The sequence below is a fragment of the Suricata suricatta genome, chromosome 4 (genome assembly GCF_006229205.1).
Source record: "Suricata suricatta isolate VVHF042 chromosome 4, meerkat_22Aug2017_6uvM2_HiC, whole genome shotgun sequence".
NCBI lineage: Eukaryota > Metazoa > Chordata > Mammalia > Carnivora > Herpestidae > Suricata > Suricata suricatta.
In genome coordinates this window covers 90,634,342-90,652,254 of record NC_043703.1, presented here as the reverse complement: position 1 = coordinate 90,652,254, position 17,913 = coordinate 90,634,342, and the positions used below count along the sequence as shown (strand labels likewise).

Genomic DNA, 17,913 nt, shown 5'->3' with positions numbered 1-17,913 from the left:
AGAGAGAAAGAATATCCCAAGCAGGTTCCCCATTGCCAGCACAGAGCTGAAGAGCCAAACTGACGCCATGACAGGATTCAAATAAGCCTCAGAAACTAGAAGGCCTAAGGCCCAAATTACTGTTTTCCTAGCAGTGACTCAGTGCAGGGGGGGGGGGGGGATAAAAAACAACCCATACCCACCTATTGCCGGAGCGAGCACCACCCTTAGCCTGGGCCAATCATAAGATGCCTGATGTTCCCACTGTTTAGTAAGCCCCCTTAGTTTTAAATTAGCCAATCACCCCTCGCCACACCAATCTCTGTGATGCACCATCCTATCCTATTGTAATCCCTGCCTCTCACTCCATCCTTCACCCCATCCCTCTCCCCTACTATAATAAAAACCCTGCCCGACTGATGATCAGGGCTGTCAGCACGGATCCACTGCGTTGGTGAGGTCTGAGAGACCGAGCTTAAGCCCGAATAAATACCCTTTGCTTTTGCATACGTGATTCGGACTCCCTGGCGGTCTTGGCTTTTGGGGACCTCATGATCCCGGCATAACAGAGCCAGATGCAGAGCTCAAACTCATGAAACTGAGATCATGATCTCAACTGAAACCAAGAGTGAGATGCTAAACTGACTGAACCCCCCCAGGCCAATCCCCCCAAAATTCTAGCTAGTTTTAATTCTCATCCATTGTAATAGAGTACAGAAGAGACTCATGTTAACACACACATGCACATCCACCAAAGTTTAGGGCATAAGAATAAAAAAGAAATCTCGTTTTTTTAAATTTCTGTAGAAAATAAAAGGTTCTGAGATTTAACAAATTATAAGAGACTCTTAATGAGAGAACAGACTGAGGGTTACTGGAGAGGAGGTGGGTGGGGGATGGGCTAGATGGGTGGTAGATACTAAGGAAGGTACTTGTTGGGCTGAGCACTGGGCGTTTTATATAAGTGATGAATCACTGAATTCTATTCCTGAAACCAATATTGCACCATATGCTAACTAGCCAAAATTTAAATTAAAAAAGAAGTGAAAAAAAACTTTGGAGATTTAAAGTAAAATACTAAAATGACTATTATAAGCAAAATAAAGAAAAGCCTTAAAAAGGACCCAATGCAAATTAACATAAGAAACGTGTACTAGGTACTGAATACACAACTGTGCCGTCAAATTCATTTTAAAATTCTTTTTTCCTGAATGCTGAAATATGGTCAACATTATAGCTGGCTGTCATTCGATTTTTGCTCATTCTTGTTGTAGGCTAGCTTATAGAATGTAATGGGTTAACTTCTGGAATGTAATAGGTTAACTTACTTAAAGAATGCACTGGATGACTTGTTGCAAAGTGTTCCCCCCTCCCTTTTCTATGGTTTGATCAAGGCCACGCTTACAGAAAATTGCTTAGTCACGATCCCACTATGATTGGTCATTTAGAAGAACAAAGAACTAACTTGATTGGTTCCCACCAAAATTGGTGATTGGAGTGTCACAGTGTAATTGGCTATCACAGAATCCTTTGTATGCCTATATAATCTCAATGCATCCATTGTTCAGGGCCATTTTCTGCTCCTTACCATCTGGAGTTCTGGTTTCGTCAGGCCATAAATAAAGTTTTGCCTTGCTTCAATTCGGCTTTGGTGGTCTCTTCAACATCAGGCTACAACAATTCTCCATCTCATTGTTGGTTGGTATTCCAGAGCTTCCAACGCACCTCAAACCACAGCACCAGTGTCTCACCCCAGCAGCTGACATGCCTGGCTCCAGCCCCACCCATTTGTTGGAACCACAAAGAAGGGGCCTCCCATGGCTAGAGTGTCCCAGCTGAGAGGACGCCCTAGCTCCAGACTGGGTGGGCTGCAGGGACACAGCCTCGGGTGTGTCTTTCTACTTTTAAACCAGTATGCTGCTTGGGAGCATTTACTGTGTTCTGTCATCTATGTGACCAATTAACATTCAACACAGAGGTAAAGACTGACCACCATTATCTTCGCCCACCAAACAGAAAAGATTTCTTAACTAGTTCAGAAGTGCAACATGTGGATCTTAATAACAGTATCCGTGTTGCCTTGGAGAATCCAAGATGAGCATTACTGAAAGAGACTTGGACCAAACTATGGGACAAAGCAGAGCCCTACAGCACAAAAATGAGAGATTGTTAGGTTGTTTAATATTTTAAAAAATGACATGTGGAGGGCATCTGGGTGGCTCAGTGGGTTAAGTGATGGACTCTTGATTTCAGCTCAGGTCATGATCTGGGTTTTTAGGATCAAGTCTCCCTCTCCCCCTCCTTGGGCTTTATGCTTGTAGCACAGAGACTGCTTAAAATCCTCTCCCCCTACCCCTCTCCTGTTCGCACTCTCTCTCTCAAGATAAATAAATAGAACTTTAAAAAAATGACATGAGGACAACTTATAAATATGTCTTTGAAAAGGACAGTGACAACTACAACTGGCTCTTCCTTATAGTTGCACTTCATCTGCTGTCATTGCCAATTCAGCGTATTTTCTGTTTACCGGGGCTTTATCACAACCTTTCTACCTGGGCCACACTAGCAACCTCCAATACATGACTGTGGAAGGAGAAATTGTCAAGTATAGAATCTGAAAGACAGCTTCTTCAGTAAGTCTGAGAAGTGTGCAGCTTGAAGTGTCATTTATCTGAAGATATGTAGTTGGCAGTTGGCCTCGAAGAAGAAGCTGGAGTTCTTGCAGAAAATGCAGAGGATTCTGAAGGAAGAGTTGTATTTAATACAAAAGCAATGCACATCTTATTCAAGACAGCATGTGTAATAATTCTCAGGAAGTAGTACAAGACAGCTATTCAGATATGGCTATTGCTTTTAATGGATTGACACTCAAAAAGATATTGACAATGTATGGTGTGCACTGGCTCAGGACATTCATTATTTCAACAGCACACTAGTCTTCTTTCCTCCAAATGGTTCAGAAAGTGACTGACGGCTTGGGAATAACAGAATCATGCTGTCCAAAAGCACTTGAAATGTGGATCCACTTGAAGTGTGAATTGAGATGTGTAAGTGTAAAATCATACTTAATTCAATAATACATACAATATTTGAAGACCAATATAAAAAGTACAAACTATCTCAGTAATTTTGTATATTGACTCACATTGAAATAATATTTTAATATGTTGTATTAAATAAATCAAAAAATATAAAAATCTTTTTCATTTTATTAATTTGTTTAATAGAGAATTTTAAATTACATATGTCTCACATTATATTTCTATTGGATAACAAAAGTGTAAAACATTCCACTGTCACCATGGGTAGCAGTTTAACTGCCTGTCAACACAGCAGCAATTCAAAGACCATTTATTGCAGGGATCTAACTTTTAGAAGAGGTTTCAAGTATTTGGGTATATACATAGATATTTCCTAACTGCTTTCTCTGGACCCCAGATCATCTTTAATTTTTGTGAAAATATTTCAAACATTTAATAAGCAAGTACTGTTGTCTAAAAGCATTTTATTGAGTTACTGTTATAGACTATGGCACTGCATAGAGGCACCTGGAAAAGCAGTGCCTCTAGGATATTTTTTTGTTTTTTTGTTTTGTTTTGTTTGTTTTGTTTTGTTTTGTTTTTTATAGTTTATTGTCATGTTGGTTTCCATATAATACCCAGTGCTCATCCCAACAACTGCCCTCCTCCATGCCCATCACCCCCTTTTCCCCTCTTCCCCACCCCCATCAACCCTTAGTTTATTCTCAGTGTATGAGTCTCTTATGCTTTGCCTCCCTCCCTCTCCCCAGCTATTTTCCCCTTCCCTCCCCCCATGGTTCTCTGTTAAGTTTCTCCTGTTCCATATAGGAGTGAAAACATATGGTATCTGTCCTTCTCCGCCTGACTTATTTCACTTAGCATAACACCCTCAAGTTCCATCCATATTGCTACAAATGGCCAGATTTCATTCTTTCTCATTGTCTAGGATATTCCTTAAACCAAAACCAAACCAAACCAAAACAAAACAAAACAAACAACTGGCAGGCACATGCCAACACTACATTCTTCCACTATGGACAGGATGCTGACAATCATCACCCCTAAAGTCTAACTACTTTATATTGTTAAGGAAAATTTTGCACTCATGGAGACTGAAGCTCACTTTTGAAAACCGTTGAGGTTGCCAGGAAAATCCATAGACAAGTTGCTGATCTGTAAAGTTTTGCTAGTGAAAAAAAGAAATTACTGACATACCTATTTGCATGGCTAAAATCCAGAACACTGACAACACCAAATGTTAATGGATGTAGAGCTGAGGATGTGGAGAAACAGGGACTTTCATTCATTGCTCATGGGACTGCAAAATGGTGTCACTTTGTAAGACAGTTTGGCAGTTTCTTACAAAACTCTTACCATACTCTTAAACATACTCTTACCATATGATCTAGCAATTGCACTTCTTGGTATTTACCCAAAGGAGTTGAAAACTTATGTCAACACAAAAACTTGCAGACAGAGGTTCACATCAACTTTACTCCTAATTTCTAAAACTTGGAAGCAATCAAGATGTCCTTCACTAGATGAATGGATAAATAAACCATGGTACACCCAGACAATGACATTATTTAACGCTAAAAGAAAATGAGCTATGAAGCCATGAGCAGACATGAAGGAAACTTAAATGCACATTATTCAATGGAAGAAGCCAATCTGAAAAGGATGCATATTGTAGGGTTCCAATGGAGGAGGGGATGAAGAAATAGGGCACAGCAGCTTTTCAGGGCAATGAAAATACTCTGTATGATACCCTAATAATGGATACATTTGCCCAAATCCATGGAATATACACCAAGAGTGAAACTATGAGCTTTGGGTTCTTATAATGTGTCAATGTAGGTTCATCAATTTTAACAAAGGTACCACTCTGGTGGCGGATGTTGGTCATGAAAGAAGCTATGCAGGTGTGGGGGCAGAGAATATATGGGAGATTTCTGCACCACCCAATTTTTTGTGAACCCTAAACAGCTCTAAAAAATGGAAGTCTTGGGGGGGAAATGGGCTGAATACTTTCTTAAAAGGATTGCTATGATCTGAATGTGTTTCCCCTAAATTCACCTTGGAATCCTAATCCCAATGTGAGGTGGGACTCTCATGAATTTTATAATTCTGTTATAGTAGAGGGCCCACAGAGCTCCCTAGTCTCTTCTGCCAAGTGAAAATACAAGGTGTCTAAAACCCAGAAGAGGGCCCTAACCTGGCCTTGCAGGCACCCCGATCTCAGACTTGCAGCCTCCAGAATTGTGAGAAATAAATTTCTATTGTTCATAAGCTATGCGGTCTGTCATATTTTGTTACAGCAGCATGAACAGACCAAGACAGAAATTGCTGCCAAGAGTGGAGTGCTGCTGTAACAAATACCTAAAAATGTGGAAGAGTTTGGAATTGGGTAATCAGCAGAAACTGGAAGAATTCTGAGGTACATGGTAGAAAAAACCTACGTTGTGATGAATAGACCATTTAAATTTCATTTAAAACAATTCCAGTGAGAACTCTGAAGGAGAACAGGAAAGCTGTGGAGAAAGCCTCAGTCTTCTCAGAGAATACCTAAAAGGTTGTGAACTGAGAATTAGTAGAAATATGATGGATGGTAAAGGCCATTCTGATGAGGTTCAGATGGAAATAAGGAACATGTTATTGGAAACAAGAGGAAAGGTGATCCTTGCTATAAAGCAGCAAAGAGTTTTGCTGAATTGGATTCTTGTCTTGGGGTTTTGTGGAAGGTAGAACTTGCAAGCGATGAAATTGGATATTTGGCTGAGGGAATTTCTAAGCCAAGTGTTGAAGGAGTGGCCGAATCCTTCTTGAATGCTTATAGTAAAATGCGACAATAGAAATGATTTGAAGATAATTGATCAAAGAGGAAATAGAACCCAAAAATCTGGATATTTTTCAGTGTTTCCATATTGAAAGAAATGGGAAAGCTTGTTCAGGAGAGGACAGGGTGTGGCCAAACTATCTTTTGATTAAGGGCTCAGTATGGGTTTGAACCAAAGAGTTAAGTAGTGACTGAAGAAGGAAAAGTCCATGTGAACTGAAGAGGAAGGAATGAGGCTGGCTGTGGGACTTGGATCGTACAAGATGGGACCTCAGAGCTATGGCTATGACTTTGGACTATTCTTTAAGACAAGGAGGAAGGATCCTAAATGCAATTCAGAAATCCTCAGAGCTGTGCCTTCAGTTTCACAAATTTGGGGTGCGGCATTTCCTTGGTTTCAACAGACCACACAACCTCCAACCAAACCAAAGTCATGTCTCCCAAAGCCATTAGGTGGGTGGTGGGAGGGGGGCTGACCCAGGCCTACCAGAGCCACTGGGAGCATGGCTACCTCCACCTAGATTTGGAAGGGAAGCTGCCCAGAGCTGCAAGAGCACAATCCAAGCACAGGGCCACCTCATGGGCAAGGCCAGCAGAGAACCCCAACCAGGGCAATTCCCAATGAAAGCCGTGGGGGTGGGGCTACCCATAGGACCCCAGACTGGTAGAACCAGCAGTGTGCAACTCCAACCCATAAGAGCTGCCCTGCAAAGCCATTGGGCTGCAAATGCCCCTCAGGGTCTAGAAGGTAAGGCCCCTCTCCCCCGCAAGTTGTTCCAGAAGGTAGGACCTCCACCCCAGAGGGTTGAACAAAAAGATTATTCTCAAGTCTTAGGATTTAATGTTAGTTGCCTTGTGGGGTTTTGAACTTGCTTGGAACCTGTTGCCCCTTCTTTCTCTCCTATTTCTCCTTTTTGGAATGAAAATATCTATCCGATGTCTGTCCCACCATTGTTACTTCAGAAACACATAACTCATTTGATTTCACAGGTTCACATCTGAAAGGGATTTCCTCAGAATAAATCATACCTTGAGACTTACCAATACATATTTTAGAGGAGACTCTATATTTATAGACTTGTAAGTGGATGCTGGAAGAGATATTAAGACTTTTAGGGCTGTTGGGAGGGAATGAGTGTATTTTGTTTGAGAGAAGGACATGAATTTGAGGGGCCAAGGATGAAATACCATGATCTAAATGTTCGTGTCTACCCCCAGAATTCACATGCTGTAATCCTAACATCCACTGTGGTGGTGTAAGGAGGTGAGGTCTTTGGGAGGTGATGAGGTCACACGGGTGGGGCCCTCGTGAATGGGATTAATTCCCTTATCCTTATCAGAGAGATCCCAGAATGCTCCCTAGCCCTTTCCACCACGTGAAGATACAATGAAAAGTCCACAATTTCTGAGAGAAGAGAGCCTTCACTTGGCTTAGCTGTTCCCCTGACCTCAGATCTCTAGTCTCCAGAACTATGATAAATGTCTGTTATTTATAAGCAACATAATCTGTAGCATTTTGTTATAGCAATGCAAATTAAGGCAAGGACTATAGAGATATCTGATCAGATTTCTCTTCCTGAAATTCTGTTTCTAGTGTTAAGAGAGTAGAAGCCTTGTCACTTTGCCTCACTATTACATATCCTAATACAGGTCTTTATATGCAGTAGGTATTAAATATATTATAGATTATTGAAAAGGATTTCATCTGTAAAGCACTATGCATATATGAAGGATAGTATTTTTACTGCTGCCAAATTACTTTTCTTCTGCTCCTATGTCATTGACTCTACCTTGTATTATTTTCCCAACTGAAGTTTCTTAAAGACAGACTTCATGTGTGAAGACCTTTTATATCCTCCATAACACCTTGCACATACCAGCCATACAGTAAAACTCTAAAAGCTCAGTAGCAAGCAATAAATAACCTTACCCAAGAAAAGGTCTTTATAATCTCCACTATAAAAGGCATCACACAACACACACACCATTTCTAAAGACTTGGGATATAAGGTTACAAATAAACAGGCTAAATGTGCTGGAAGTGAAAATTATAGGTGTATGACTGTACAAGTTAATTAAAAGCACCTACTCATAAAGACATTTTTGTTGTTGTTTTTAATTTAAAAAAAGGGTAGCCTTTGGGGTGCCTGGGTAGCACAGTTGGTTAAGTGACCAGCTTTGGCTTAGGGTCGGGCTCCATGTCAGGCTCTATGCTGACAGCTCAGAGCCCAGAGCCTGCTTCAGATTCTGTGCCTCTGTCTCTCTCTGCCCCCCTCATTCATGCTCTCTCTCAAAATAAATAAAAATTAAAAAAGAAAAGTAGCCATTGGAGCACCCGGGTGGCTCAGTTAAGCCACTGACTTAAGTCACTTAAGTCAGTTAAGCATCGGACTCTAGATTTTGGCTCAGGTCATAATTTCACAGTTTATGGGTTCAAGATCCACACTGGGCTCTGCACTTAAAAAACTTAAAACTTAAAAAACTTATAAAAACTTAAAAAAAAAGGGTGGCCCCTGAAATATTAATGTAGGGAAAAGTGGAAAGAGCACTGAAGTTAGAGGCAAGAAGATCTAAATTGGAAGCAATTCCACTACTTATGAGCTATGTAATGATGGGTAAGTCATTAATTCTCTGAGTCTCCATTCCTCATCTGTAAAAGAGGTAACATTTATCTCACATTATTTACATGAAGATTAGACAGGAAAGTGTCCAGCATTGTATCTAACACTTAATGGGTGTTCAATGGATATTTATGTAGCAGCATATTTCTACCACACATGTATTACTTTTATGAATAAATTAGCAAGGCTGAGTTTAAAATGAACAAAGTATATTCAAGGGATCTGGGTTAAAATTCTTTTAAGATTTTATTTCTAAGTAATCTCTACACTCAGTGTGGGGCTCGAACTTACAACCCCGAGATCCAGAGTCACATGCAGTACTGACTGAGTCAGCCGGGCACACTCTGGGTTCTAATTCTTACTCTACTATTCAACAGTTTGACATTGTGTTCTAACGTTCTTGTTTATAAAATAAGGATAGTATAACCTGCTCTACTTACCTTACAGGAAGTTGTGAGGATAAAAATAAGAAAACATGTCAAAGTGATGTGAAACAGCTGTTCATATTTCATTAATTAAAAATATATGGTTGTGATTGCTGTGTTATAATTTGAATGATAAAAATAAAAGCCACAAATGTCCAAAAATAGAACTATCTAAATATATAAACAGATATACCCATATATAGATAGATACCATACAGTCATTAGAAATGTACATAGATGGAAGAAATAATATGTTTGGCATTTGCTTGAATATAAAATAAGAAAGAAGTGAGTTAGGGTATAGATGAAACAGGACTGATACTGAATTAATAATCATTAAAGCTGGGTAATGTTTACATGGGGATCCATTATAATATTCTGCTTACTTTTGTATGCTTGAAAACTGCTGTAATAAAAAACATTAAGGGCACCTAAGTAGGGCACCCCTGGGTGGCTCAGTGGATTGGTTGAGCATCTGACTCTTGATTTTGGCTCAGGTCATGATCCTAGGGTCATGGGATCAAGCCCCATGTCAGTCTCCTCACTGAGCATGGAGCATGCTTCAGATTCTCTCTGCCTCTCCCTTTGCCCCTCCTCATTCTTTCTCTCTCTCAAAAAAAAAATTAAATATAAGTAATATATTGAAAGATACATGTAAGTAATATGTTGTAAGACAAATAATACATGCAAATATATGCTAATTTGGTCATTCCTAACCTTTGTGAGGTCAGCTGCAGTGTAGGGAAGCAAGGACTTAAGGCAGAATGCAAGAGTCTGAGGAATTAAAGTAACTAGTTAGGCTTAGATAGCTACCAGAGACGCCTACCATCAGTTCCTTCCTCCCTATGTGCACGTGCCACCTTTCCTGAGAGGTGAGGTCCAGTACACATACTTTATATTGTAGTAATAGAACCTGAAACTGAATGTGGTCCTTCCTTCGGACTTTGGAATGTTTTGTGACGTGCCGTGACCCACAGAATGCAGGGCCATTTTGGGTCTAGATTTCAAAATTGCATTTTTCGTTTTATAAAAACACACCTATATTATGAATTTTAAAAGTCTGCTGCTGTTGCAAAGCCAGCAGACGAGGTCATTGAGGGCTAAATTAACTTCCATAGATCTCCTTCAATTTTGTTAATCATCTCACTCAAAATGTGGTATCAACATACCCTGTTCCAGCCCATCTCCACACCACCGCAGGCCTTCTAAGGAGGTAGTTTTGTGACAATGATGGAAAAACTACTAGCTCTCTCTAAGACAAGATGGGACAATTGATTTCTTTCTGACTGCCTGACGTTTCTCCACTATATGGCTTCTAATGAATTTATACAACATTTAGCAACTCCTAGTATCCATTAAAGCTGAATAATTACCTAAATTTCAAGAGCTTAATCCAAAGTTTAAGTTGAAGGAGCTGTTTTTGTTCTAGAAAAGGCCCCATTTCTAAAGCCCATCCTCTAAAGAAGAATCCGTGCCGGCCATCCTAACGGTCTGGTACTTGCTATTTTGATGCTCAGCTCCCACGGCTACAGGCTTCCCATCCTTCCCCTCACGGACCCCCAGCACAATGCTCCCCTATACAGAGATCATGTTTTTGTGATTAACACCAACTCGGTAACATTTCCTTATTCCCTTACCACATTCAGTTTCAAGTTCTATTATTACAATATAAAGTATGTGTACTGGCTTTTCTTTTTAAAAAGAATTAAGGATAATCGCTTACAGAAATTCAATCTACAGCTTGCAAAGCATCAGAAGGGGAAAAAGGCATGGAAGGGGGGAGATAAAGAAAACTTCAGCAACATGATGTGTAAAAATAGAATGCATTTATTATGATTTTAGATATATTTAAAGAGGTTATCTCACTATTTGGATAAAGAAATAAGTCTAGCTACATAATATTTAAAGGGGCATACTAAAAAAAGGACACTAAAAGGTTGAAAGTAAAGGGACAGAAAAATATTTCAAGCAAGTATTACCTAAAAGCAATATCAAAATCAGACAAGAGACCTTAATGCCAAAAGTTGCATTAGCATTAAAGTGTTGATAATTATAAATGGGGTAATTCATCAAGGACATGTAATAATCCTGTCCTGACTGAATCTAACCTCCAAATAATATAACCCAGAAAGTCTGATTCCTTTTGATATACCCTGAAAACTCCAAATAAATTATTTTGTTTAGACAGTGATTTCATGGGAATATTCTATTATGAAGATTTCCCCCAAAAAGACTGTACAAGTCCATTTACTTCATAATTTGATTTAATTTTTCTTCTGTTTTTGTTTATCAAAGCCATAAATACACGTAAAGTACCAACTAGTTCCATAAGATTTGTTAATAAAAATAATTACACTCTTTTAGCCAATTCTTTTTCTATTTACTTTCATGTTCTAAATAACCTACTTCTTTTTCGTTGACTTTTTTTAGTTTATGATTTCCTATTTCCTTCCCTTATGGAGGACGAGGGTGTAGCTCTTTGATATCCTCACTATAAACACAGATTCACTTTCACTCTTCTAATACTTTTGTATCTTACCTTTGGTTAATTCACTATTCAGTATTAGTGTTACCGTGACCATTGGTGATATTCAGAGATGAACTATGTAGTAAACCATAGTTAATTTTTCTTTTGCTACATAACTTTCCCCCCTAGAGTTAAGGGTCTTGTTCTTCTATTTATCTAGCTTTCTATGAACTTATCAATAATTAAGCTCCAAATTAAATCATCTCTCAAGATATTCATTCATGCCTGATTTTCTACCAATTTCATCTTTAAGCCTCTCCCAGAGCCTCTGACCTGTACCCATCTGGACTGACTCCCCACTTGTCAGGACTCAGCTGTCTTCTCATGAAGGCCCTTCTGCCTTTCCCCACATTGGAGCTCCTGTTTCCTGAATCCGATGGCTTCCTCTCTTGGTTTGCTTCCTCCTTTTAATGGAGCACATTCTTCTGGAGATTCTTCAAGAAGGTTATATGGGAACTTGCATGTCTTAAAAAATCCCATTCTAATTCCTGATTGTTCACATATAATCTGTTTTTTACCTCTGGAAGTCTGCAGAATCTTTTCTTTGGTCTATAGTAAACTTTCATGATGGTGTGTCTTTGGGCAAAACTATTTTTATTTGTTGTGTTAGATGCTTGGTAGACCATTCAATCTAGAATCTTGTGTGCTTCAATTCTGGGAAACTTTCGTGCCTTGTTTCATTGACTTTTTCCACCCCACAGACTTCCTATCATTCAAGTCTTGGACATGCTGAACTAGTTCTCTTAATTTCTAATCTTTTCTCACTTGTTTTCCATCTCTTCAACATTTTTTTCTCTACTTTCCAGGTATTTATCTTAAGTTTATATTCCAATTTACCTATTAAGTTTACTATTTCTTCTACCAAGTTTTTTATTTTTTCAAGAGTCCTTATTTATTCTCTGAATATTCCTTGTTTCAGGGATGCAATATCTTTTCTCTCTGGGAATATTAAGTGATAGGATTTTGCTTGCTCTGTTTCATTTCCTTTTCCCTCCATTGGCAATGTCGTGTTTTGTTCTGTTTTCTGAGTGCTCTCTATCTTTTGCATTAGAGGCTTTCCTTAGATGTCTGGTCATTCATGAGCTGCCTACTTACATTTAAATGTAAGGTTAAGGGACTAAAAAGGTACCTAGATGTTTTAGCACATATATGGGGCTTATTGACCATGAACTTTAACATTAGGTGATCTGGCTGGGCTTTCTGTTGGGGAACCACTGATTGTCGGCACTACTTCCTCTTTCCTCCTGGGCTGAGAAGATTTCCAGAGACTTTTAATCTTCCCCCATAGGATAAATGTTTGTGCCAGCATTTTAGGAGCCACGTAAGAGAGGAAGGTTGAGGGGCACCTGGGTGGCTCAGTCGGTTAAGCATCCAACTTCAGTTCATGATTTCATGGTTCGTGGGTTCAAGCCACCCGTTGGGCTCTGTGCTGACAGCTAGCTCAGAGCCTGGAGCCTATCTTCGGATCCTGTGACTCCTTCACTCTGACCCTCCCCTGCTCACGCTGTCTGTCTGTCTGTCTGTCTGTCTGTCTGTCTCTCTCTCTCTCAAAAATAAATAAAAACATTAAAAAACATTTTTTTAAAAGAGAGGAAGGTTGAAAGTGGGGGTGGGACAAGCTCACCGTTAAATGTGCATATGTTCATTTAAACCCCTTGTTTTTGATGATGCAGAAACCACAGTGTGGAATTAGGACTGGAGGGTCCTGGGTTTCTCCTAGGAGCTAATTTCCCCACAGAATCCAGTAAAGACCTAGATCATGAGTGATTGGGGCGGGGTGAAAACAGGGGATATTAGTGAAAATATGTAGCCCTAGAGTCAACTAACTCCTGAAATCTTCTCACTTATCCCCATGTGCCAAATGTCCAGCAGCTAAGCATTTACTTCCTGTTGAAAATGGCAATGTTCTTCTCTTACAAAACTGAATAAATTGTTTAGAGGGCACCACTCCAACAACTGTGGCATTCATGGGCTCATGGTGCAATAGGCAGTCCCCCACCCTCATACCCTAAAGCAAAGATGGACAGTTGACCAGCACTGACTATTTACACACAATTGCTGGCCAACTTTTCAGATGTCCCATTTTTAAATATGAATGGATCACCAAAAATCATCAGAAATTTGAGAAAAGTTTACAACCTGAAAAAAAAAATAACATAAAAGTGGGAAATAATTTCACAGGAAAGAAAAATAACTTGGAGATTAGAAGAGAACTTTAAAAAAAAACTCTAGTTAGTGTTTAGGAACCAGAAACTTTCCACTATATTGTTTCACAGCCACACCATAGGACAGAGATTGTTATGCTCCTCATGAAGATTAGGACGTTGATATTCAGAATGAGTATGCCTTGTATTAGTTTATGCTCCTAGCCAGTGACATGGTTGGGATTTGAGTCTTCCTTCATGTTCTGATTCCCTAGTGCTTTTTTAGTTGAACTACAGCTGCTTTGGTATTTATAAATTCCACACAGCATATAGTTATACAGAACCATATGAAAATAAGTCCCAAATACGTAAAACCACAGAATTCTTTGTTGGAAAACATTTGTCTTTATTTCTATCCCCTTTATGCTATGCTTTTTTAAATTTATTTTTGAGAGAGAGAGAGAGAGCGCAAGAGTGTGAATGGGGGAAACGGTGCAAAGGGAGAAAGAGACAGAATCCTAAGCAAGCTGCATGCTCAGCACAGAACCCAGCGCGGAGCTCAATACCATGACCCTGGGATCATGACCTGAGCCGAAACCAAGAGTCGAATGCTCAACCAAGTGAGCCCCCCAGGCAGCCCCCATCCCTGTATGCTATTCTTTTAACATAGACGTCTTTTATGGGTAACTTAAAGTCATACTAACATTCATAGCAGGAACAATTTTAAGTTACATGCTCTCAAGTAACATACCACAGAACAAAGCACAGAGACAGAGGTATAGCCAAGAGAGGCTAAATTTGGAATCTGAGATTCTCACATAATTCTACCACTAGGTAGTAAGTAAGCTAAGAAGATTTTGCATGTATTCTTTACTTACATAACAATGGTTAAGGCAGGAGTAATGAATACCATATAACAGAAATTCAGTAAATAAATGTATGTTGAGCAAATGAATGGATGAAGGTTTCAACTTTGTCCAAAAGAAATTATTTACAAGCAAAGATAAACTTTGACAAAAGGAAAAAAACCTATGTTCCCGCAATCTGTATTACAGATCATAAATTCTGAGCAAATTCACATTGCATTTAGTAAATATATGTTAAGTGCATCCAACAAAATTTACAACCCTGTAACATGAGTTTAAACATAAGGGTGGCAGGAAGGGCAATCCTTTGATTTGGGGTGACTTTTTATAATCATTCAGGCTGGAAAATAACTTAGCAAAATACAAAAAGCAAAAGCAATGCAGGAAATATTCAAGTAAGTTTTACTTTCATAGTGTAGACTGTAATGTAAATCTTGGGTCCATTCCACAACCAATCCATACCAAGTCACTAAAAGAAACTTGAAATAATCTGCTGCCCTATATCAGGCTTTGGACAAACATGGGAATTTTTACAAACAGGTGATTTATTCAGTAATAAATGCAGTAGCAAATTCTAAACCTAGTGTTTGACTTACTACCGGAGAAGTGTCCTCTGTAGCCAGAGTAATTCCCCACCAGGTATCTCTTCCTGATTTTTCCCAACAGAACCCATCACTGTTAGAAAGACTCCATCACCATTTTTATTTATTTTCTTATAATAAATAATCTCTTCAGTCAGTTGCCAAAAAAAAAAAAAAGACATTTAAATTAGCCTGCAAAGTCTCATTGTTAGTATATGTATAATTCCCGTTAGGTACTAGAAATATTAGATAAGACAACAGAGTGACTGAGGGGATGTGCAACTGAAATAGGATGGTCATGATGCTGTACTGGACCATTACCATTAAATGAAGGCAAATACTATGCCGTCCAGGGACTCCTCAGTCCTTTGATTCATAGCCCGCCTCACGGGAATCAAATACACGAAAGGAAGGTCAAGGGGCAGTCATGGCAGGAAATCCTAGACAGCGATGCTGTATCAGGTGACAGCAGCACTAGTTTATGTGGCCCATGCCGATGCCTAAGATGCCCAAAGGGAAACATCTTCATATTTCCATCCCCCCCTTTTTTTTTTTTACTGAAAACCTAACCCATAGGAAATAGCATTCACTTCAACGTAAAAAGAAACTTTCTCTTTTCCCTCTGTGACTCAGAACACTAACCAGTAATACTGTAAAGTAGGAAAACTACTTAAATCTCAGCTTCCCTGAAGAGTTTATATTTGGCATACTGGAGATATTTCCAACACCATTCCTTAAATTCCTCTAAAGACCTCTCCCACTTACAGCAGTTTTTGCCCAAGACTTCAATAAGGCCTTTTTCTTCACAAGCTTCAATATCTGAAGCTACTTGGAAATTGTGATGGAAAAAAAAAAAAGGTGCAAAAATCGTATTTTTTTTAATCTCATGTATTCTCCTACTCCATCTCCAAAAAACATAAAGTATATATAACTGAAATTCATCTTTAATTATAAAAACACACAGATCTCATAAATTTTCCTAAAAAAAATTGACAGAGATGCTACATATTAATCAGTAATTACATTTGTTGAGTCATCTCCTTGTACACTTAAGCAGTGTGTTCCTTAAAAAAGATGTAGGAAAATAGGGGCAGCTGGGTGACTCAGTCGGTTGGGCATCTGACTTCAGCTCAGGTCATGATCTCACTGTTCATGGAATCAAGTCACATGTCTGGCTCTGTGCTGACAGCTCAGAGCCTGGAGTCTGCTTCAGATTCTGTGTCTCCTGCTCTCTATGCCCCTCCCCTGCTTATGCTCTGTCTCTCTCTCTCTCCCTCAGAAATAAACAAACATTAAAAATATTTAAAAAGAAAGAAAAAGAAATATGTAGGAAAATAATGACTTATTTCTATGTTCTAGTCACTGTTAGCTGCATCACAAAAAAATATGTAAGATCTAAGATTTATTGCCCACTCTATTATTTGTTAGCTCTATGATATTGGGCATACTGGTCAAATATTCTCAACCTTTTTTTAATGTTTATTTATTTATTTTGAGAGAGAGAAAACGAGAGTGCACACGAACGGGAGAAAGTCAGAGGGAGAGAGAGAATCTCAAGCAGGCTCCATGCTGTCATCACAGAGCGCAGTTGGGGGCTCATTCCCATGAACCATGAGATCACGACCTGAACTGAAATCAAGAATCTGATGCTTAATTGACTGAGGCACTCAGGCATACCTCAAATACTCTTCATGTTAACCTCCTGAGACTGGGGATAATAATAGGTATCTTATAGAGTTAGAGTGGGTTTTTTTTTTAATGTTTATTCATTTATTTTTGAGAGAGCGAGAGAGAGTAGGGGAGAGGTTGAGGGGGAGACAGAAAATCCCAAGCTGACTACTCATTGTCAGTGGAAAGCCTGATGTGCAGCTCCAACTAACAAACCATGAAATCATGACCTGACCTGAAATCAAGAGTTGGACACTTAGCCAACTGAGCAACCCAGCCGCCCCAAGTTACTGTGGGGTTCAAACTATCTAATGGTTGTAGTGAAAGCTCAGGAACCATAGTTGGCACCTAGCATAAGCTGCCTATAGCTGGTGCCAATAAAACAGAACTAAGAACCAGGACTTCTGGAAGAAAGAAAAGTTGGCCAGAATTCCTGGCAGAAAGCTGAAGAATCAAATTAGTATTCTCTCAAGAATCTTCAGCATTGGGCCTGCATCCATTTGAGGGTAAGGTCTGGAGAACTATTCGGGAGAAGCCTTGGGGCAGACTGGTCCTAACACAAAACCAAAGGTTATGGATGGGACCAGACCAGCCTCTGGAATGCAACATTGGACTCAAGTTGGCATGTAGAAGCGATGCAGTTGGGTTTGCTTTAAAAATATGTAGTGCTATGTAAACTGTGACTACACACATACGCACATCCTAACACACACAGATACCTGCTCTCAAGCAGAGATGGATTTGCATGTTGCATGGCTGAGGGGAAGACAGAATAGATGGGCAGCTAAGTGTATCAGAGAAAGCAAGGAGCGTGTTAATAGAACCAGATTAGAGAGGCCATGCTGGGTGATGGCTAAGCATTCAGGCTCTAATAGCAGAATACAGTTTCAATTCTTGTCTCCATCATTCACTTTTCACCACAAACTTGAGCAAGTTAAACAACTTGTATGCACCTAAGTTTCCTCTAGGATAAAAAAAGGATAATATTAGTACTTACCTCATAGGATTATAATAAGAATTTTAAAAGTTAATATATATAAAGCACCTTATATATTGTATAAATATCTAATATACATTTCTATAATTTATAACATACAAATAGATGTATATATCAACTTTATATACATGCCATATATATATGGAACTAACAATGTATGTATCAAGAAGATTGCCCTGCACATAGTATCAGTTTCCCAATCTGTAAAATGGGTACAATAAAATGTCTTACTTTATAGCTTATTATACA

The 17,913-nt window shown here is 39.1% G+C and overlaps 2 protein-coding genes across 2 annotated transcripts in view; one reads left to right on the top strand and one right to left on the bottom strand.

Moving 5' to 3' along the window:
- The window catches only part of PLEKHH2 (pleckstrin homology, MyTH4 and FERM domain containing H2), a 98,282-nt gene that overhangs the window by 76,498 nt on the left and 3,871 nt on the right, over positions 1-17,913 (bottom strand). The window lies entirely within an intron of this gene.
- Positions 1,201-2,950, top strand: C1GALT1C1L (C1GALT1 specific chaperone 1 like). The gene is given in 8 exon segments (XM_029938381.1): positions 1,201-1,268; positions 1,854-1,964; positions 1,966-2,147; positions 2,405-2,458; positions 2,461-2,581; positions 2,583-2,749; positions 2,752-2,889; positions 2,892-2,950. Coding segments are annotated over 8 exon segments (900 nt in total).